The sequence below is a fragment of the Bactrocera neohumeralis genome, chromosome 4 (genome assembly GCF_024586455.1).
Source record: "Bactrocera neohumeralis isolate Rockhampton chromosome 4, APGP_CSIRO_Bneo_wtdbg2-racon-allhic-juicebox.fasta_v2, whole genome shotgun sequence".
Lineage (NCBI taxonomy): Eukaryota > Metazoa > Arthropoda > Insecta > Diptera > Tephritidae > Bactrocera > Bactrocera neohumeralis.
Window position 1 is genome coordinate 65,680,928 of NC_065921.1, and position 22,445 is coordinate 65,703,372.

Consider the following 22,445-nt stretch of genomic DNA (forward strand, 5'->3'; position numbering starts at 1 on the left):
TCTTAAGCGTAAAAAGTAGTAATTTTATTTCAATGAAAGTCTGATTACAAAATGCTCTGAAAACAAAAAATATTATACAAAATATAGCAAGAATAATGCTAAAATATTTATTTCCATTGAAAAATTATAGTAACAAATTTCAACTTTTAAAGTACAAACCACAAGTCCAGTTACCAAGCTTAATAAAATGTGACAACTCTTAGTAAGTTCATATGTTAACGTCTATAATTAATTATAAACAAAATATTCTACTCTGTGTGAGTGTAAAAAAGGCAAGTTTTTCTGCCAGCAATTAACTACAAGCGCTCAAACTGATTTATATGCATATACTACATAAAGATTTACTGTTGTCTTCCCGGTAATGGCAAGTAACGATTGTAAGTGATTAAATTTCGAAGTATGGCTGCAACAGATATAATGCAAATCATGCCAGCAGGCATCATTTTACCAGATCGTTGCCAACGTGAGCCCATGATACCGGCCAAAGCCACAGAAGTGCCCAACTGCAAGAGTGGACGTGGCGGATCCTGCGAATTATAGTATGCACCCACACCGAGAATGGCACCGAATGCCACTCCAGCACCCAATGATGGTATGGAACCTAAAATCCAGATAAATGTACATGAATATTATTTATACTCATATAAGAAACTAAAGTGATGGTATAAGAATGAGTTGCACAATTTCAGCACACGTTCATTAGCGCTTACCGGCTTTAACATAGCCCATAATACCACCAGCGGCAACAGTTGCGGCATATAAAAATCCAATTAAGTCTGTTGACATTTTTTAAAAATTATTGTTTTATTAAAATATAAACTTCAACAAAATATGATAAAATACGGGTTAGTAAAAGCACAATAATTAATCCACAGTGTTTGTAATCAGGGGCCGTGTTGCCACATCTTCTGCGCTGTAAATCCGCACATTTGGGAAAAAAAGGTGGGCAGAGCGTTAGTAAATCCAAAAAAATCCGACTTCACATCTATTTATGTACAATACTGAATATGAAATTGTATAAAATATAGTAAAACTAATAAATAGGTATGTATGAAACCTTTTATATTCGAAAAGGAGTTAAATTGAAAATAGGCGAATACATACAATATATTATTTTAACATTCGATTTATCAAAAAAAGTTGTAGTATATAATTTAATCAAATTTAGCTTTATTACATTCTTTAACATTAATTTACACATAATGAGCTCTGCGAAGGCTCTGCTAATGTACAGATTTGTGGAATTTTGCATATTTCATATTACAAATGGATTAACACTCTCAATGAGCAAATTTCTCGTGTAGTGTAGTAAGTGTACTTTGAATTGATAAATTGTCAGCAACTGATTTTGAGAGTTTTTAAGTTGTGACCCTTTTGTCACTAGTTAAGTACATACTACACTTAACATAAAGAATAAGGATACTCATTGCTTCATAAGTATTGCCAGATTTTTAAAATTATTCCAGCTACCGCCCTTAAATTAAGCAAGTTACTTATCTTTGTTAATCAAACATCGAATTCAGCATTCCCCGAATAGTCAGAACCATGGAGAGGGTGCAAGAAAGTGCGAGAAAAATATGAGAAAATGGAGCAAGCGAAAGTAAAAGAAGTCTAGAGTCCGACAGCGTTCAGTTTTCTTGATCAACCGAGCAAATAATGAGATTCTTTCTATCTTCGCTTTTTGAAATGAGAAACCGATATGCCATGTCTTCCGAATTCATTTTATATAAATAAAGAAAATAGATCTCATTACTTGAAATTTTCCGGATATATCTGAGTATAAATGTAAAAGACCTTTTTCAGACTAGAAAAATCAGGAAAAATCCGTGAATCTGGCAGCGCTGATCAGGTGTAGAGTTGTTTGTAGTGAACTAAGCAAAGCAATTTAGTGGAACTTTGAGGGATTATTTGTTAATATAGAATGGCCTGACACTTATAACTTTAAAAAATGCTGTTTGGTATTTATGATGTCGTTTGAAATTTCTTCAATGATAACATAAGTTTTGAAATTCTTTAGTTTTGGTAAATATAATTTCTTCATAAATTCTTCCAGAATTTGATAAAGTAATGCTGAACTATTTTTGAACAGGTGGCAGCATTGTGTTCCATTTATCAGTTCGTTTCAGTTATTTCGACTGCATTGATGGCCCTCCGCCATTTATAATTTTCAGTGGAAGATTTCATGTGGTGTTGGGAAAAGTTTTGCTAATTTATCGAAAAGTATCAAGAAAAATCAATATATATTTAACAATTTTAATAGAAAAAGGTTTCATATAATCCTTTAAGTGTGTAAAAGTGTTATTTCACTTCTATAAATTCGTGCATCGTATAAAGCTACGTTTCAATAATCTGCAAATTTTGTTTCCAAAGCGGTGTGAAAAAATTTTCCAAGAAGAAAAATGAGTGAATTTGCTGCATCACAATCTAATCTAAATCAGTCGCAAGCTTTTGCAGCAGCACTACAACGTGCTAAGCAGGTAAATTTTATACAATACTATATTAAAAATATCAAATTCTATTCCGTAAATTGCCACACACACACACACATGTATATTTAGATAGCCGCAAAGATACAGCCAAATGCCGCACAACCAAGTGGTGGAGGTTCTTCTAGTGCTGGTATCTCACCTCCATCTGGCGTTGGTTTTAAGCGTAACCACGATGATAGTGATTCCGGTCCGGAAGCCAAACGTTTCACTAGTCCTGGCAACGATTACAATAATTCCAATGGTAGCAGCGTGGGAGGCGGCGGCAGTAATGCTGGATCGACGAATATTTCTCAAGCACTCGCACAAGCCACTGCTGTTGCACAGCGTTTAGCGGCTACAGCTGGCACAACGGTGGAGGAGCAAATACGCATTCCAGAATCGCTGGTAAATTCAGTATTGGGACGTGGCAGCACTGAGACAATTACCCAAATTCAGGGTGAATCTGGTTGTAAAGTGCAGCTATCACAGGATCAAGGTATGTGAGCTTCCATTTTAAACCGGAAAATATATATATATGCGATTTTTATATATTGAAAATAGATCGAGTCATTACGTTACGTGGATCCCGTGAGACTGTTACTAAAGGACGCGAATTATTCCAACAATTGTCTAATCGTAATGGAGGTGGAAATATCGAAGTTGTGTTGACCATAAATATGCCCCCACCAGGGCCTACAGGATTCCCACCGTACCAAGAAATTATGATACCTGGCACCAAAGTGGGCTTGGTAATTGGCAAAGGTGGTGATACCATAAAACAATTGCAAGAAAAAACGGGCGCGAAAATGGTTATAATACAAGATGGACCAAATCAAGAAATAATTGTAAATATATTCGAATTAAATATTTTTGTTTGAAATTTACTTAATCTTAAATATTTTTAGAAACCACTTCGTATCTCTGGAGATCCGCAAAAAATCGAACATGCCAAGCAAGCTGTATTAGACTTGATAGCACAAAAAGATTTACAGGCAGCTGCGCTTGCAGCTCGTAATAATGGCGGGAGTGTGCAAGGCGCTGGGGTTGGCGGAAGTGGCGGCTATAATTTTGGCAACACTGGCGAACAGTGCGAAGTATTTGTGCCGAAAATAGCTGTCGGTGTGGTTATTGGTAAAGGTGGTGACATGATACGTAAAATACAGACCGAGTGCGGTTGTAAGCTGCAATTCATTCAAGGCAAGAATGATGAACCCGGCGACAGACGATGCCTTATACAAGGCACACGACAACAAGTTGATGACGCCAAACGTATGATTGACGGACTTATTGAGAATATGATGGTGAGCAAATTAACATTTACAATTTAACTTTATAAAATTTTATAAAAATATAATTTTAATAATATATTATATACATATAAATATTTTAGATTTACGATTTTAGACGTTACAATTTACTTTATTATTTGTTGCAAAGCGAGTAAATGTATTGTGTTTGTATGTTTTCAGCAACGACAACAACGCAACGCTAATAGCAGTAGCAATGGCAGTATGGACGGAAACAATTCCAATTACGGTTACGGTTATGGTGTAAATCACGCACAACAGCCGCCACGTGAAGAGATAACATTTATGGTACCTTCGTCAAAATGTGGTGTAAGTAATATATTTTTATAGTTGGACGTTGATAATATTTGCATACTTATGGCTAAATATTTTTTGTAGATTGTCATTGGTCGCGGTGGTGAAACCATCAAGCTTATAAATCAGCAATCTGGGGCATATTGTGAAATGGATCGAAATGCTGTCAATCCACCATCTGAGAAGCTCTTCAAATGCAAAGGCACCTCGGAACAAGTCGAAGCTGCACGTCAAATGATTGCCGAAAAGATTAATATGGAGTTGCCAATTATTTCGCGCAAACCCATTAGTGGTAACATTCCTGGACAACATAATAACCAAGGTGGTTATGGACAGAACCCCATGCAAAATGACCCAAATGCCGCTGCTGCCGCTTATCAACAGCAGTGGGGCGGTTATGCACAAGGTTGGGGTGATCAAAATCAGCAACAACAAATGATGATGGGCGGTGCCGCCATGGGACAAAATACGGGAGCAGCTGCTGGTGGCCAAGCTGATTACTCCGCACAATGGATCGAATATTACAAGTAAGTTATAATCCAAAAAAATATTAAATATGTTTGTTAAATAAATTGTATATATATCTAAATATTTATAGATCAATGGGCTTGATGCGCGAAGCTGAAATGATAGAACAACAGCTAAAAGCTAAACAAGCTGGTAAGCACATACATATATGCTAGAAAATTAAGAGCTAAACACATTTCAAATTATAACTGTTCCTTTAAGGTGCGAATGCTGGTCAACCAATGGGTGCTGTTGGTATGCCACAACAACAGCAAGCACAACAGCAGCCTCAACAGCAGCCACAGCAACAACAAGCACAACAAGGTGGAGGTACAGCAGATTATAGCGCGCAATGGGCGGAATATTATCGCAGTATAGGCAAGATTGCTGAAGCTGAAGCCATCGAAAAGCAAATGAAGGTTTGTTGCATACGAAGATTTTTATTTGAAAGAAATAGTATTTATATTAACCATATAAAATGTCCATACAGCAAGGACAAAATGGCCAAGCGAATGCAGCAGGCGGCGCCGTTAACAGTAATAATGCAGCAGGTATCAATAGCAATGCAGGTGGTAGTAGCAACGCAGGCGCTAGTAATAACCCCGCTGATGGCAGCAACAATGCAGCAATGCAAGGTATGACACCTAGTCAATATGCGCAATATTCACAGTACTATGCAGCGGCGCAAGCGAGTCAGGCGGCAGGCGGTGCTGCACCCGGCTATCCACAAGCGGCTTATGGGGGCTATGGCGCACCAGGAGGTGGATATCCAGGCGCGCCACAACCCAACATGCAGCCCGGTAATATGGGTGGCGGACCAAATGCCGCCAATCAGAATAAACAAAAAGGCGACCAGAAGTAAATACTATGTATAAGAGTACCGGCGGCAGCAATGTAGACGTAGCAGAAATTTGTGTAACGCGTGAAATGCAAAATGATTAATGATGTTAAAGCAGTTGAATGGGGTGAGTTGTTTATGTGAATATGTTACTGAATTTTCATATGTATATTAAATTTAAAGTGCTTCTTGAAAAATTGCTAGATATTTGCTACATTTGAAACTGCCATTTTCACTATATTATTATACAAATTCATTGTTTATCACATTTAAAACTTTCCAAACATAATTATGCCTTATATTTATATATATACGTATATATATATATATTTAAATCAATTAATTCCTTTACACTTTACTATTTGGTAGATTGCGCCTTATTACAATTGACAACCAATTTACAATTTTTATATAAACTTTTTATTTCACATTCTCACCATTTACTATATAACTTACTGTTTTAATTGTTTGTTTCTATACATATATATCAATTATAATATTATTTTACGTGCCTATATAACGAAATATATACCAACATAAAACATTTTTTGCAGAGGTCACAAATGTCTCAATTACTACTACTTCTACTACTACTACTACTACTCCTTACCACTCACAGCAAAAAATTAAAATAATATACATAAAAAAGAAAAGAAAATGAGTCTGCGAAAATGTGTTGGCGTGTGCGAGATGGTTTAAAAATAATATATTATTATAAATATATGCATATATTTTTTTAGTTTGTAAGCATAATTTATAGAAACATCAACAGCATTAATACAAATGAAAAATTAGATACAAATCAAAGGCGCGACTCTAGATCATGTTAAATTCACATCAAATTTGAGTGCATAATACACATAAAAACATCATAAATACTGCGAACGTTCACATAAAATAGTATTGCAACGCTACCCGAAAGCATCTATCGAGTGTTTTCTAAAAAAAAAAAGAATAAACTAAAAAATTTCGTGTCGAAGGAAAAAACTAGTAAAAGAATGCATTAGTCGTTTTGTTCCATTAAAAAAAAAGAAAAGAGTAAAAAAATGTGAACACTCTCTTAGCTAATGAAATATTTGCAATGTAAGGCTTAGTGACAATTAACGCTCATAAATTTTCCACAAAACTAAAAAAGAACTTTTGATCTATATGGTTAATGCTTGACATAACAGTAAATAGTAGATATAATAATACTAAGACGTGCATACAAAAACCAAAATCCGCATTAACGGTCTAATCTTTTATAATAACAGCGAAATCAAATAAAAATGTAAAGTTATATTCTAATATTCTTCCAAATGCACCATCATAACAACAACAACTACTACAACGAAATGTGCGTACTCCATACACAATGGAATGATTCACCTGACAGTGTAAACAAGAAGCTGGAATATGTCTAAAATATAGCAACACACACACACACGTACAAGCATGCAAAATGTCAGCCAAATATAGCAAATGCAACGAGAACGCGTTTCTCGCCGCCATTACCGCACTCGACTATTTAAAAGTGGACGCCACTTTCCAGCGCGTTACAAAATTCATTCCCGTTAAATTTTAAATAGAATCGAAAATAAAACAAAAAATGTTGTACGAAACAAAAAGTGAACTGCACGTGGTAAGCTTGGAATTATTTCAAATAAGTGCTGATAAAAACAAACAACAATGCATATAATATATATAAACACATAAAATTTCTCATAGTGAATATATGCATATTTGCGTTTATTATACACAGAATGACAAAAAAAAAAATATGCAACTTTCATACATATATAAAATAGAAAACATTTGTTTTTAAAGAATTCTTATTATTGATTGCCTAAACAAATACGTCATTTACCATTTTGCAAATGAAATATGTATGTCTATGTAACTTTACTATCTACATACCTATATGTATATTTAAAACATGCAAATTACCATATGTGTACAATATATTATAAGAAATTCAATTATAATGCCAATATAATTATTACATATACATTCATATGCATACATAGTGCATATATACGTATATATTAAACAATCTCTTGATATACTTATTTCAATTAATTAGCATTGAAAATCACAATGTGGCGGGTTTATTTACTTGTACAAGTATGTAAGTGGCAGAAGCGAAATGAAGGATAACCCAAATGGCAGAAAAACAAAACGCAAAGTAAATAATAAAATGGAGCAGCAGCAACTTATTCTTGACAAATTGATTGGTCGAATTGCAGACAGACTCTCAGCTTCACGAAAAAATTTCTTATTGATTTTTTTTAATTCATATAACTTTTTTGTTCTTAATTAATTTTTTTTATCTGATATACATACATATTATGTACATATGTGTGTTTAGGATATTAATCTTGATTTTATATTTACATATTTTACTAGAAATGCATATTTACCAATGTTGATTTCCCAATATATTATTTTTTTTCCAATTTCCTTACATAAATTTATACTATATACATATATGTATTTTTTAAGCAATACTGTGGGAACTCTTGCTGTTTTCATACTCTTCAGAATCCTTTAGTGGCGGCAGTTGGTGCATATTTTTGGTTTTGTGTATGTTCAACTTCAAATTACGAAATATTTATTTGATAAATATGAAATAATGACACGAGTCCTAATACTTACCGATCCAAACGGGGTTAGATCGCCGAAAAAACAGCCCTTGGTCGGATGAAATCCGAGTCAATTCCGGTACGTAGAACCGGCTGTCGTGGGAATTGAACACGAGTCCTAATAATATAGGGTGAATTAAACGGTTTTTTTCCAATGCTGTGAGCAAATTATTAATTCTTTCTGGTTTAAATGCAAGCAGCATAATAAGTGCGGTCAATAAGGCATGAGCTGGATGTTTCTGCGCCATTTATGTCAATGGAAACATACTTCTATTTCAAGTTTTATGTAAAACTACTATAATCAAAACTTAATGTTACAGTGTAGGCTTTTTTCGACGATTAATTCGCAACTGGTGTTTTGAAAACAGGAATTTCTTGATATACATAAATCGGTCAACATAAAAATTCCACTTTTATAAAGGAAGCAGTCCTCTGAGCGAATTTCTAATATTAAAAGTTTCTCTTAATATTCAACCAGACGCTTGAGCGCATATAGCGTATTTTCCTATGTTATATAACTTTTGGAAGGCAAAATGGAAGATGCAGCAGCCCGTTCAAACCTAAAAAGCTTAACAAAATTGGGGTGGTTATTTTAACCGCAACTGTACGATATTCAAACTGGTTTTAAACTGAAATTTATATAATATAATGATTGCTTATATTTACATATGCATATATACATATAAAACCACATTTTCAATAATCCTTCCAGCGACCATTTAATAAAATATGCCATATTTTTCGTGTAACCAAAAATTTGTATGCAATATTTTTTCTATGAGAAAGTTAGTTATAATATTTTCTTTATATCTTTTTTTATATGTACATAAATGACCAACCAACTATGGTTCACTCCCATGTCCTCCGGTACGTTGATTGCACACACGCGTCTTCAGGTCGTTCGATTGGTGATCGAGCGGTCGCACAAACTTCGTTAATGCGAAACTATATGAGCAAAAAGTAAAAATATATACATATATGTGAGGCAAAGTGCGCAAAGTAAATTACTTGAAAACAGAAAGAAAGAAACACGGTTTATGCATACCTTTTCTTGGTAAGATTCATTACATTGCTTAACTGTTTTGATAAAAACAAATATAATCTATATGAATATATTAAATTTATTAATTTTTCATATATCAAGTATATATAAAATATATTTGAACATAAAAACTTTCAACACAATCTATTTACCTTTACATACATACATATAAACATTTATATGTGTGTGAAAATAATGTGTTTCGCTATATTATATTGAACTGAATTGTTTATATAAAACTTTTGCACGCATTATATATATGTGTGTGTTTGTGTGTGCGCCCAAGAACTATTTACCTAACTTAAATACGTACATAACATATTATGTTTTAATTACTCTGCTATATTGGTTGATGTTATATTGCATAAACATAAATCTATTTCCAGTTGCACAGTTTCTTAAAAGAGCTAAGAGTCTACAGCAAACAATAACTTCTAGTAAACAAGTAGCACTTACCTTCACCCAACTGCCAAATTACCAAATTTCCTACCACTACTACTACTACTACTACCACAAACGTACGTACAATACAAAATAGCAGTAAATAATTTCCCAAACTATGGTAAGCTGCTCTACATGCAATATCTCTTTGAAATTATTATCACGTATGTATGTACATATATTGCAATTTGAAGAAAAAAATATTTACCTATTTAAAATGCTGATTTCACTATATTATAAAATAATTGATATAACATTTTTTAAACCAAAAATCATATTTTATATGTTTTTAAAGTGCCCTTTATTTTTTTATATAAACCTCCATTTAGTTATTGCTCATTTTATATATTATTATTGTTTATAGACCTGGGTAACCGTGTATAACAGAATTTAGATACAAAAACAAATATATTGATTAACAGAAAACATGCGTGAGAGTCCATTTAAAGTGTTGCAACATTTTAAAACGACCGTTAAATATATAAAAAAATTGTTTATAAACTTTTAAAATAATGGCAAAGAAAAATACGTATATTTAAACATTTTACTGTTTATAGAACACAAGCACGGAACAAAGTATTTGTTTCGCTTAATTAATCAGAAAACAACAACAACAATATATATATAACTATCTAATTTTAAGCATTGTATGAAATGGCAAAAACAATATCACACACATTTAGTGCGGTGTTGTAGCTAAAAGAATAACAACAACAATTGTTTTTGTCAGCGAAAAAAGTATAATAATAAAAATATATATAAACACAGTTTATTGGACGCGCAAGCGTGTTCGAAATAGTTTGAAAAAATAAAATAAAATAAAATAAATAACCTTTAATAAAGCATTGTTTTAACACTGAAAACAACGTATTTATATATATGTATATAAATGTAAATAAATGTATATACAAGTTTATATAATTTTCAAAAATGAAAATTATATGAAATACTTATATACATAATGCGTATCTATATGTATATGTATGTGTATTATTTAGTTTTGTCTAACTTACTTTCAGCTGGTGTTCGCGTAGGCAGCGAAGCACACAGCCGCCAGACACTTGTTGAGCAGTAGGAATCTTCGCATATACCATGGAGCGATGCTTCTTAAAGTGGAGTGCAATAGTGGAGTTTCATAGCAACTTAATACATATATTATGTTGTTGATATGTAGGCCTCGTTGTGCTCTATTGCAATTGTTGTTTATGTATGTATGTAGTATGTATGTGTTTGACCTTTGCGCATGCGCCCATTAACGCGTGCTTGACTGTGTTTAGCTATGTGTGCGTGACTTGAACGGTGCCTTCATTTTGGTCCGACATGTTGGGTTTGTTTTTATATTACATACACAGGTACATGCATTTTCTCAATGATTTATTATGTTTATCACTGCGAACTTAGCATACTTACGTACAAACATGATTTTACTATAACTATTTGACTGTTAATGCATATAATTTCTTTATTATATCAAATTTTGTAATGCGAATTTCATTAGTTATACATATGTATATTTATATATGTATGTATATGTTTATATGTGTATGTGTGTCTGCATAAATATTTCTCGTAGTCTTTTGCCGCTGTTGCTGCTGCTTCTGCCATCATGATGTGCCACATTCTACTACCTTACGTACATGCTTATTCCTCTCCCTGCACCATTCATTGCCGTTTGGGAATCGTCAGTCGGCTTTAGACGGATAGGCTGGTGTTGGCAGCAATACTACGGATGTAGGCGAGCGCAAATGCACGTAATTCTTTTTTTCGATTACATTTCAAGGTTTTTTAAATACTCCAATTATTATTTTGTATGTATATTTTTATACTGTGCATTGCTTTGTATATGATATATTTATAAACCTTACGAAAATAACGGTTGTTGTTGCTGATTCACATTTTAGATTTCTATAAGCATTATCCAGATCGCTGTTTGGCATCAGAGAAAAGAAAACATTGTAAACAGTCTCAGTTATAATAGGATTGGAAGTTTTAAACCCAATTCAAAAGAATATTTCGTATGGTAGCTATACAAACATGTGCTTTAATTTATTATACGTACATATACATACACATATGTACGAGTGCGGTAACCGAAGTGTCAGATATAACCAAAAGCAAGAAAAGAAAACGCGAACTTTGTTTGCACCGAAGCTGTAATAACCTTAAAAAGTTTCCTTATAAGAACTTGATTCTAATAGTTCCGTTTTTTATGGCAACCATATGCTATAGTGGTCCGATCTGAAAAATGTGGTCGGAAGTTTTAGCGTTGCCACCTAACAATAATCCATGCCAAATTTCATGAAGATATCTCGTCAAATTAAACAGTTTTCTATACAAAAAGGGTCAGCTTGTTTCGCAGCTACATATCTATGCATATGCTATAGTGGCCCGATCTGAAAAAATTGTACGGGGTTTGTAGTGATGCCTTGGACAATAATCCAAGTCAAATATCGTGAATATATCTCCTCGAATAAAAAAGTTTCCATACCAAAACTTTATTTTGAGCGTTCAGTTTGTATGCCAACCATACGATATAGCGGTCCGATATGAAAAATTTGTTTTGAGGTTTGTAGTTTTGCCTTGGACAACAATACACGCCAAGTTTCATGAATATATCTCGTGAAATAAAATAGTTTTCCATATAAGGATATATTTTTAATCTTTCACCTGGTATCACAGCTACATATGTATATGCTATGGTAGTCCGATATCGATGGCTCCGACAAATGTGCATCTTTTTGAAGAGAAATGGACGCGGGCAAAATTTCAGTTCGGTACTAGTTCGTGCATATACAGACAGACGTACATAGCTAAAGCGGCTCTCTTTGTCACGCTGGTCACTTATATGTATATTACTCGTATATAGGATTTCCTTCTGGGTGTTACAAACTTCGTGGCAAACTTAATATAATATACCCTGTCCAGACAATAAGAACCGAAGTTTCTCATTTTTTCTACATTTTCGGGCAAATATTTGTCATTGCACATAGTTTCAAACACCGTATTTCAATATCATCTTGCCGATAGTCGAATTTTAATTCCTTGAAGCATTGGTGTAGTCGTCGGATTTTAATATGTATATTTTTATGAAAGTCATACAGGCGTTTCAACTATCAAATGTAATATGTAGCATCAATATTCACAAATCTTTCAAATAAATATTTTCTCGAGGTCACTCATTAGGTCACTCTAGTGTTTGTTTTGTTGTTGTAGCATCATATAACATTACTTTTTTATATAAATATGTCGTGGCAATAGTTTTGATTTGGGATCTACGGATGACTTCTGGAATCGCACTCGTATAAGCCAAAAGGAAGTGGTACCACTGCCAAAGTAGGAATCAAAGTCAGGGTCTTTATTAGCTTTGCGCGTGAGTACCTGAAAATATTGCAGCGCATATTGACTTTTGGGAAGAAATTTCGGTATATTTAGTTTTAAGCTTCTTAACTTTGCAGCGTATTGGTGAGCCCAAAGCTGGTGAATGCTGAAGTTGAACAAGTAGAATGGTAAAGTAAGAATATCAAGGAAGAATGTGGAGTTGTCACTTAGTAAGTATTTACAGTAGTGTTCGAGGAGACATAAAAAGTATGACAAAAGCGAATTGTTTGCAGAAACTCAAAACTACGCATTAAAAAATTGTTCGTATTAGTTACTTGAACACAATATCTCACAATTTTTCAATAAAAATACTGTAATATTTAGTAAATCAGTAGGTTAATACGGACCAAAAAATGAAAATTATTTTAAATCGAAAATTAATAAACTTAAATGTACTTTTCAAATTGATTCTTCATACATAATATGTATATCTACTTTCAGAATGCCTTGCACAACCAAACACACAATGAATTAATGAAAATATATTATATAATTTTTTTTTTAATTATACTTGTGTACATTTTATCTTCACTAATATATACTTAAAACTTTTATGTAAAATCCATTACAATTTCACTATGTATATACCATACATACATATGTATATGAATATATTTGAGTACTTTTGAAAATGAAAACTGATAGTTTACAATTTCGTGTTTCTTTCAGCGCAGACGCACACACGCCTTCAAGTGATTATACTTATTTTGTTATTTATCACCTCCCTCCCACATACATACATAGGAAATAATGTATAGGCGCGTGTGTGTGCGTGCAGCGACAGTAGATTTTTCAGTTTGTGCGCTGAGCATAGGATCATCTGTAGTAATACTCGAAAACGAAAGTAAAACCGAACAGAAATGTAATTTCGAAAATATGCAAAAAAAATGTGAGACCACATCTTTTTGAGTTCTTGCAAATCAGGTAATATTATTTTGCATTGTATATTTTTATTTATTTAAAAAATTCAACCCACGTATATTCAGATGAAAATTTGTAATGATCAAACAAATTGTTTTCATCCAAATATTAGTGAGCCGAAAGAAGTGCGTAGAAGTGTTGGTTGTGTATTTTTTCCCAAAAATTTTTTATGGTATACATTATTCTATAAACATATGAATTTGTATTTTTTTTAATAACCACTAGAACTTTTGTGCAAATTGTGAGCATTAAAATGTAAGAACCATATTTGTATTAAATTTTTGTTGAATATACATATATTATATTTTGCAAGGTTTAGAAACAGTACTAGGGCACATAACAGCCTAAGTGTGATCTCCCGCCATCTTCAGGGATTAGACGGCTGAACGACCTTACCTAGGGGTGAAAGCGTGCGTGATGAACTATTTGATCCATTTTTAATTCTTAGCCATCGGTTTAGCTTTTATCTTATTTAATTCTATAACAACTCGAGAATATTGCCCCAACTTCTCAAGTTAAGCCGAGTAATACTATTGGCGATACAGCCTTGAAAATTTGCGTGCTCGAGGTCAGCTACACATTTATTATAGCTTCATTTTCTTGTACTGTATCGTAAAAGTTTTTAATATATAACAAAACTTTGAGATTTCTTTAAAGGTTTATTCCTACGTATTAAATAATTGCAGAAAGTGAGTTTACAATTCCATATGGTTTTTTAAAATGTACAGGTACTGAAACTTGTCATTGACATTGATTCTAACGATCGGGAGTATACCATGCCAAAAAAATATCTTTTATCTTGACATCCTTATGTTACAGCTAGAAAATGAACCACTGACTGCAATCACGCCTACTTCCCATATAGTACAACATGAACTTCCACCAGATTTCTTCGTTTTACATTATACAAAGTTTAAAGACTCTTATTTAAAAATGGTCGCAATCGGTCTTTAATTTTATCAAGTCCTTTACATACCAAAATTAAAGACCACAGTGCTACATAAAGTTAAAAAAGTTATGTTTTTACTTTGACCTCGAATACGATTTAGGGGTTACATGGGTTTATGGGTTGCAAAAAAAACGATTTTTTATTACCTTATTAAAATCTACAGCACCTCTAAAATATTGTCCTAAATTTTCAAGTTGATCGGAGTAATAGTTTCGTAGATGCAGCCTTGAGAATTTGTGCGCTCGAGGCTAGCTAGGCTAAGTGCGCCACCTTTAAACGCGTTTTTCCCGAAACTGTGTTTTTGAGGTCGGTTGGCAAGATTTCTCCAGAACTACTCAACCGATCTTCATGAAATTTTACATAGGTCTTTGAGATACAATTCTTAAAGACGCGAACGAAAGTTTTTTCGATTACAAATATTAAAAAAAAAAGAAACCGCCAAATTTCCTTTTTTTGTTTTTGTAAAAATGTCTGCAAAAATCCTATTTTCAGTGTTTTTTTCTTTGTCCAAATTCTAAACGAAGGTTTTAATTAAAACACTTATTTTTTCACTTTAGATGATCCTGTAAGGAGTTATTCTGCCAACGCGGGCGTATCTTTTTTCCGAGGGTTCACTGGAAATGGCGGCGCAATGGCCGAGCTTAAAATATTTTTTCCAAAAATTTCAGACTTTCTTTGTTAATAGTGTATGTTTGTAACAATAAAAAATTCTAATAAAATATTTAATTTTTTATATGAGAAAAAATTGTGGAAAAAAGGCCCAAAGCAACCCATGAAACCCCTTAAATGAGTCGACCTCTCAAAAAATATATTATATTATAACTTTTTTGTAGATCGTTAAATTTCTTACAAGAATACGTTTTATTTTCACCATACAATAATTTGTTCAAATCGTCACCTGAAATGCAAAATAACGTATCATCAAAAAATTCAAAATTGAGTTTTTTTTTTTACTAATTACGATTCACCGCATCATATTACATATGTGTCACAAATTTTAAGCTTCTGCGATCAAAAATACCCAAGCTATATTAAAAATTCAAAAAAAAAACGTATCATCAAGTGCTTGATTTCGTTAAACAAAATAACGTATCGTCATGTATGTAAATGTAATAGAGTGTTTGTTTGTTTTATATCAAAGTTAGCCTTCATTTATTGTTTATGTTTATTTTTAGTGATTAAGTTCAATGTGCTTTGGTTAGTTTAGGCCACATCGTTGATCGAACGTGGACTACTATATACATATGTATGTATGTATATGTAGTCCTTTGTGAGGCCATAGAAAATAAGAACTCCTGTGTTCGAACTTATAAATTTACAAAACGCTTCCCGCCAGTTCGGTGGGATGCCTGAAGGTATGCGCCCCCAAGTGATTAAGTCTTGACCTCCCTAACGCAAGACAGCCAAGAAGGAAGTGTTGAGTTGTTTCCACCTAATCTTCTTCCATGCAGCTTCTGCAGATGGCGTCTGGTAGGATTTCCAGTCTTACTACGTGGAAGCCCATAGGATAATGGGAAAAGGGAAAGGCTGCCTTACTGAGGGCAAAGAGATCACTAGATCTCATGTAAACGATCTTGGGACAAAAGACTTTTTCGACAGCGTGTGTAAAAATTGTGGCCCAGCGGTAATAGAATAGGTTACGGGAGCACAGATCCGCTCCCATTCTACCGATAGCGGTTCTAGGGTGCCTCTTCTTGCTAGCTCATGTTTCCTGCAATTCCGCTGTGGTCTGGCACTCATATCATTCTTATCACAAAGACACTCGATGCTATTGATAGCACGGATATGTCTTCGATCAGCTCTGAATTCTCTCATTGTTAATGAGTTCAGGGCTGGAATCGCTGCTCTGCTACCTGAGTCGATGGTCACTCCTATGAAGGAGGCTGCACTCCGGAGTAGTAAATCTACTGTTACCTTAATGGCTCCAATCTCGGCGTGGAAGACATTGCAATACTTAGGAAGTTGGAGAAACTGGAGTTGATAAAGAGCTCCTGACAGTAGACCCCTCCAGAGTTCGGTTTAGCGACTCCATGATCCAAGTTATCAGACCCGGCTGTTTTAGGAATTCAGCAGCCTATTCTTTAATAACTAAGAAGAAATGGCAACATCTGCAGGACCTAGAAGCTTTAATTCCAGCAGACTGTTATACTTTTATGATAATATACCTTTTGAATAATTAGTTATTTAATAAATAATAATTAAACATTATCCTCATTTTTAAGCTTGAAATATTTAAGTTTTTTCTAGTACTTATGTGCATATTAATAATAAAAATAACATGAAATATGAAAAACTTTCAACTGTTTTTATTTATAATTAAAAAAAGTATTAATATCAAATTTTTAATTTTTATACAAATTTAGATTGATCATACGTAATTTTGTTTCAGAAATGAAAATTCAAAATAACGTAAGACACCTACTATAAAATTTGCTTAATTTTTTCTTTATTTCTTTTCTAAAATATACTTATAGTTTCATGTTAATTCAGATTTGAAAATTTTGTTTCAATTTCTCAAGTGGTTTTCTTTTTATACGCTTTTTTGCTTTTCCTGTAAACCTACGAAAAGTGATGTTAGGTTATTTTGCATTTCAGGTGACGAAATACACGAAACAGCCAAACTTAATATTAATTTTATAAACTCAAAGTTTACCAGAACTCTCTCTTCGTCATTTTGAACGATTTGGTTGAAAAAATCGTTATCCAGGAGAGCTGGAAGACTTGCCGAGGAATTCAATTCTGGCTTTCAATAGTTTCATCGGCACAGAAGCGTGTGCGGTTTTAATGGGTACGCTAGGTTTTATTGTAAAGCTTCACTCAATGAACTCGGTTATCGAAATAGGGTTTCTCTCTTACAGTCTTATGCCTTATATCACTACATCGATCACATGCATTAATTTGGGAATGCTATTACATGTACTTATTAATGTTAAATTTGTTTGTTTGTTTTTTCCATTGAGATTCAAGGGATTGTGACGCGCAATACATAGCCTATCCAATCCAAATGTCAACCTCACCTACGCGCGGTGAATCTTGTTATTGTATATAGCAGGCGAGGCTCTGGCGATTTTTAAAGGACTACTCAATCACAAAGAAAAAATTAGAAACTCAAAAAGCATCCAAAAATGTTTGAAGATTTTGGCCCTGCAGCTAAGTTAAACTGTCATATAGACCATAACAAAATATCAAGATATTTAAAAGAAAGATAACAGTAATATTAGTTTGACTACTGCCGATCTCTGCCGTGAGAACTCTTAAGAAATGGACACTAACTAGATGACGAGAGAAAGAAACACAAACGTAATGGATACCAGTAAAGAGATGTGTTTTCTCTTAAAGCCTATATTTCACAAATAGTTTCTAGCGAATGTTGCTATATTTGCGGCTCTTAACAGCATGCGGATTCACAGCAAACTGCAACCTGCTTGACACGGATCGAGTTAATCAAGCGAACATAAAAAATACACAGCTCTAATGGAGAGCAGTAAAAATATTGCTATATTTTGTTTCTTGAAAATCGACTTAACATCGTTAGAAAAAATCCACAAAAAATTGTAATTAGTTGCAAGGCGCTAAACTTGTGAAATACTCATGGCGTAATTCCTTCGGTCATAAGCACAGATTATCCGGAAACGTATACCGAATTGCCGACTGCAGTGGCCAAGGGGCGACACCACAAAAGCTATGTTAAAGATCATTAATGTTATTAGTGTTGTTGTGGGCCACTTAATATACTTCGTTGCACACTATTGGAGAGATAATGCCATCGGATGAATAAAATGGGAACTATGTTATACACCTTTATATATGATGCCTCCATTGAGACAATCGACGCAAAAGAAGGCAAAAAATTATATATTTATGTTATGATCTAATAATCATTGCAGTGTGGCAGTTTTTTATTTGGCTAAGATTACAGTTCACTCGCATCACTTATATTCTAATGAAACATTTGCGGAATCCTGCTATGATATATAATCCATACATAACAGCGATCACTTTGGTCACGTTAATCCAAAAATGCAGTTATGTGAGCGATACTGCTAAAGTACGAGTGCCTTTGGATTTGGAAATGGAAGTCGTTTTCCTTTTAAAGAGCCGGCTTTCTTGCAACAAACTTGAGATCAAGGCAAGCCCTTCTTGCCTTCCCGTAAACGAGCTCAATAATCGTCGGTCTGTTATTTTTCTAATTCGTTCCGGTTACCTATACCTGGTAACCGGGGATCTTTCACATCATCCACAAAGAAAAACATGAAGATGTGCCCCGCGCAACGTAATGCTTTATAAAGTTTACCGACATCGTCCGCTGCTTTTACTGTTTCGTGCTGTAAATCATAAAACTATAAAAAAATTTCAAAAGCTGAATCTAGAAGACACTACTAAACTGAAATTTTATAAGGATTAACTTAATAATGGACTGCAGAACACCGTTATAACGATCATAGACATGAATTCTTCACGAACTCCATCACAAATATAAACAGCGCTTAAGAACTATCGAAAATGGTAAGTGCATACTAGTTTATTCTACACAAAATATATGCTTCTTAATTTAACGTTTAGCGTTTTTGGCTTTAAATTCGGTCACAATCGTACTCTTATTAAAAAAACTCAACTTCATCGGGACGAGACGAGTAAACACGCGTTTATACCCAAAATATTCACTAAAATTATTCGAACGGACTTGGGAGAGAGGTCGAGCTCTCTGACAATGTTCATGCACCATATCCTTAATTTTTTAATATTTTCAAGAGTCGAAGGTCGTCCAGAACGAGGCATGTCTTCAACGATCTCTCGACAGTTTTTGAAGACTTTGTACCAGTCATAGACTTTGGGTTTTGAATCACCGTAAGCTTCTTCCAACATTCTTAACGATTTCGCACACGAATTTTTGTTAAAAATACAAAATTTGAGACAAATTCTTTGTCGGATATTTATATCCATTGTAAAAATCGCAACGGACTACTGAGGTGTACCGACTTAAGGGGCTATACCAGTGTAACGCATGAAAAATTATACGATTTTCGTGAATTTTTTTTAAAGAAAGTACTCAATTGAATGTTTCGAACTTCTTTGAACCTAATAAGGTATATTTTCCGCAATATTTTAAATTTTTTTTTACAAAAAATCCGGCCGAATGAGTAGCTGAAACAAAAAAGTTCAAAGTTTATTAAATTTAAAGATATTTCCTATACAATGAGCTACAATTTTTAAAAAATGACGTAATTTTGAAAAAAAAACTTCGGTTTTTTACGTGAAAAATTATAATTTTTTTTAATGCCAAAGTGACAATTTTCAACCAATCATAAAGATCGTAGGTCATTATATAGTAAATGTATTCAACAATACTCATTTTAATTTGAAGTTGATCGGTTAATTTCACGTGTATAATTTCCCAACGTATATTTTTTTAACAATTCCGAAAAATAACAATATAATTTATTTTCTGTGTTGTATATTTTATTTTTGCTATTAAATTTTATTTTATATTTCAGATTTACTGAGTGTACAAGTGTGAGAGATAAATTCACCATAACCTACAATGCTGGAAATTTCAATAAATAACATGTGTTAATGAATATCAGCTATATCACATACATACATCTACAAATAAAATCAACAAGCATAAGGTAACGATAGATATAGGTATTTAGAAAGTGACGGAAGGAAACAATATTAAAAAATATTATTTAAAATTAAAAAAATTAAAAAAAAAAAAAACATAATTTAAGTACAAAAATTGAGGCTTGAGTTTTGTAAAACGTTATGTACTTATACATATAACGGTTAAAAAAATATTTCTTAAGTATATTTTTAAAATCTTTCGAAACTAACTAACGTTAAAGTCTTTACATTATTTTTTCAAGTGTTGTATAGAGTAAAAAAGTGAGTCCGCACTTTAAAAAACTTTTATGGAATGAGCTAAATTCTTACAAGTACAAAAATATATATATACAATAAGTATCAGATTATTTGAAAAATTATGTTTAGATATCGATAAAATTTTAATATAAAAAATTGTCAAAAAAAATTGTTTTCAAACCATAAGTTGTCAAGAGTCAATGCGAAAACTAAACTGAAGAATACTCACTTTTTAGTCAATGAGTTTCAGTGAGAATGACATTTACTAAATTTATTCCCTTGTACCACTAACTTCTATATTTCTAATTTAATATTTATATGTAAATTTACTGCCTTATTTATTTTCCAATTGAAATTTTTAACAATTAACTAATAAGTAATTGCCATAATGTGACTTCCGAAATTGTACGATATGCCGATTACGGCTTCAAATTTGATTTATATACTTAATTTATTTGTTTGTATTATTATTAACATTTTTCACGTCATTGAAGTAATTTACGATAGTTTTTTCCCTCTTCACCTTTTTCGATTGCGCCATTAAGATGAGAGGTGTTGATCTTACACGGTGCTGCCAGGCGTGTAAAAATAGTAAAATTATTTCTAATCGGCTCTGACGCTCCTTGTCGATGGACATTTTTGACAGTAATGTCAACTAATGCATAAAAAGAGCAAAAAGCAAGGATGAACAGCATTGTTAGTTATGCGTAAGCAATACAGAGTAAGCCCCCAGGATGTTTGGTATCTGAAATTTCTTTTATTCCCTGTTTAATGCTCGTAGAAAAGTAATACAAAGTTTTAAAATTGTTTTTAATTATTGTTAATACGTTCATCTCTTTTCTGCGTTATACTTTTTTAAATTTATAACTCGCATCAGCTGATAAAATTCAATGTCGTATTATATTACATGTGTGTTCTATTAGTCGTAATATTAAACGTAATGTTTTGTGGTTATCAGATGGCACACGATCGAGAGCAATTTTGACGAATTGAACTAATGCGTTATACTGATGGAAAAATCTTTATAGTTCACGATTAATTTCTCGTCTTGTATTCAAAACAATTACACAACGTTGATCCAATTCACAATTGTCATCACCAATAAAATAAATTTGTAAAAATTTACTATCAGCGTCGAGGTATGTCAATAACCAACCAGCTTAATGATAAATCGCTCTGAAACTGTAAAATTTTTTTTAATTATTTTAATTTTTAAAACCACAATCCTGTTGAAGTATTTACCTTAAACGTCGGTATACAATTATCTCAATAATTTTTCTAGCACCAAAAGGTGTCATTTGAAATGTCGAATTTTATTGTTGAATATGACTCAAAAAGTGCTTCGACGTTTCAGATGTCCCAAAAATTAATGAATACAATGGTTCGGTTGGAGTTGGTAATCTGACTTTGCCATTAGCGCAACACATGCCGGGTACATCATCTGGAAACATCCTAATGTATCCGTACATACTATAATCAAACTGGCTGTTGTAATTAAAAGCAGAACGCATAATTTCAGCCAAAACGGCACGACGTATTCGTGATTCAGATGCTTCATTTTGAAGTCCTTTCAACAAAGAAATTATCTTGTCTTCTGCTGCGTACATTTGTTCTTCAGGTTGTCGGCATAGGCATCAGCAATTTCGTAGAACATCACCTTCTTTTGAAGAAATGCAGATCGCAGTTAATATTCAATGAATCGCGCTTAATTTTTAGTTGATCGCGTTCATTCTTTAATAAAGCCATAATTTCGACAACGCGATTTTGCACAATATATTGCTCTCCAAGAAAGGAATTACAGTTGAGTTCGGATATAA

At 33.0% G+C, this 22,445-nt stretch overlaps 2 protein-coding genes and 2 long non-coding RNA genes across 4 annotated transcripts; 3 read left to right on the top strand and 1 right to left on the bottom strand.

The window, feature by feature from the left end:
• Positions 1-199: 199 nt before the first annotated feature.
• LOC126757636 (transmembrane protein 14 homolog) lies at positions 200-903 on the bottom strand. Its single transcript, XM_050471704.1, has 2 exons — positions 711-903; positions 200-601 (listed from the first exon to the last, which is right to left on the bottom strand). The coding sequence occupies exons 1-2, from the start codon at positions 784-786 to the stop codon at positions 342-344; spliced, it is 336 nt and encodes a 111-aa protein (XP_050327661.1). The 5' UTR covers positions 787-903; the 3' UTR covers positions 200-341.
• A 1,248-nt stretch (positions 904-2,151) lies between these two features.
• On the top strand, positions 2,152-10,384 carry LOC126757643 (far upstream element-binding protein 3). The gene is made up of 11 exons (XM_050471710.1): positions 2,152-2,477; positions 2,559-2,964; positions 3,030-3,313; positions 3,374-3,769; positions 3,938-4,084; positions 4,154-4,596; positions 4,668-4,729; positions 4,799-4,995; positions 5,067-5,541; positions 5,969-9,089; positions 9,464-10,384. Exons 1-9 carry the CDS (start codon positions 2,400-2,402, stop codon positions 5,436-5,438), a joined length of 2,385 nt encoding a protein of 794 aa, XP_050327667.1. The 5' UTR covers positions 2,152-2,399; the 3' UTR covers positions 5,439-5,541; positions 5,969-9,089; positions 9,464-10,384.
• A 2,270-nt stretch (positions 10,385-12,654) lies between these two features.
• LOC126755969 (uncharacterized) lies at positions 12,655-15,487 on the top strand. The gene is made up of 2 exons (XR_007666532.1): positions 12,655-13,820; positions 15,324-15,487. It is a non-coding gene; the product is annotated as an uncharacterized LOC126755969 (long non-coding RNA).
• A 1,793-nt stretch (positions 15,488-17,280) lies between these two features.
• LOC126756517 (uncharacterized) lies at positions 17,281-21,865 on the top strand. The gene is made up of 2 exons (XR_007666594.1): positions 17,281-19,272; positions 20,262-21,865. It is a non-coding gene; the product is annotated as an uncharacterized LOC126756517 (long non-coding RNA).
• The last annotated feature ends 580 nt before the right edge of the window (positions 21,866-22,445 follow it).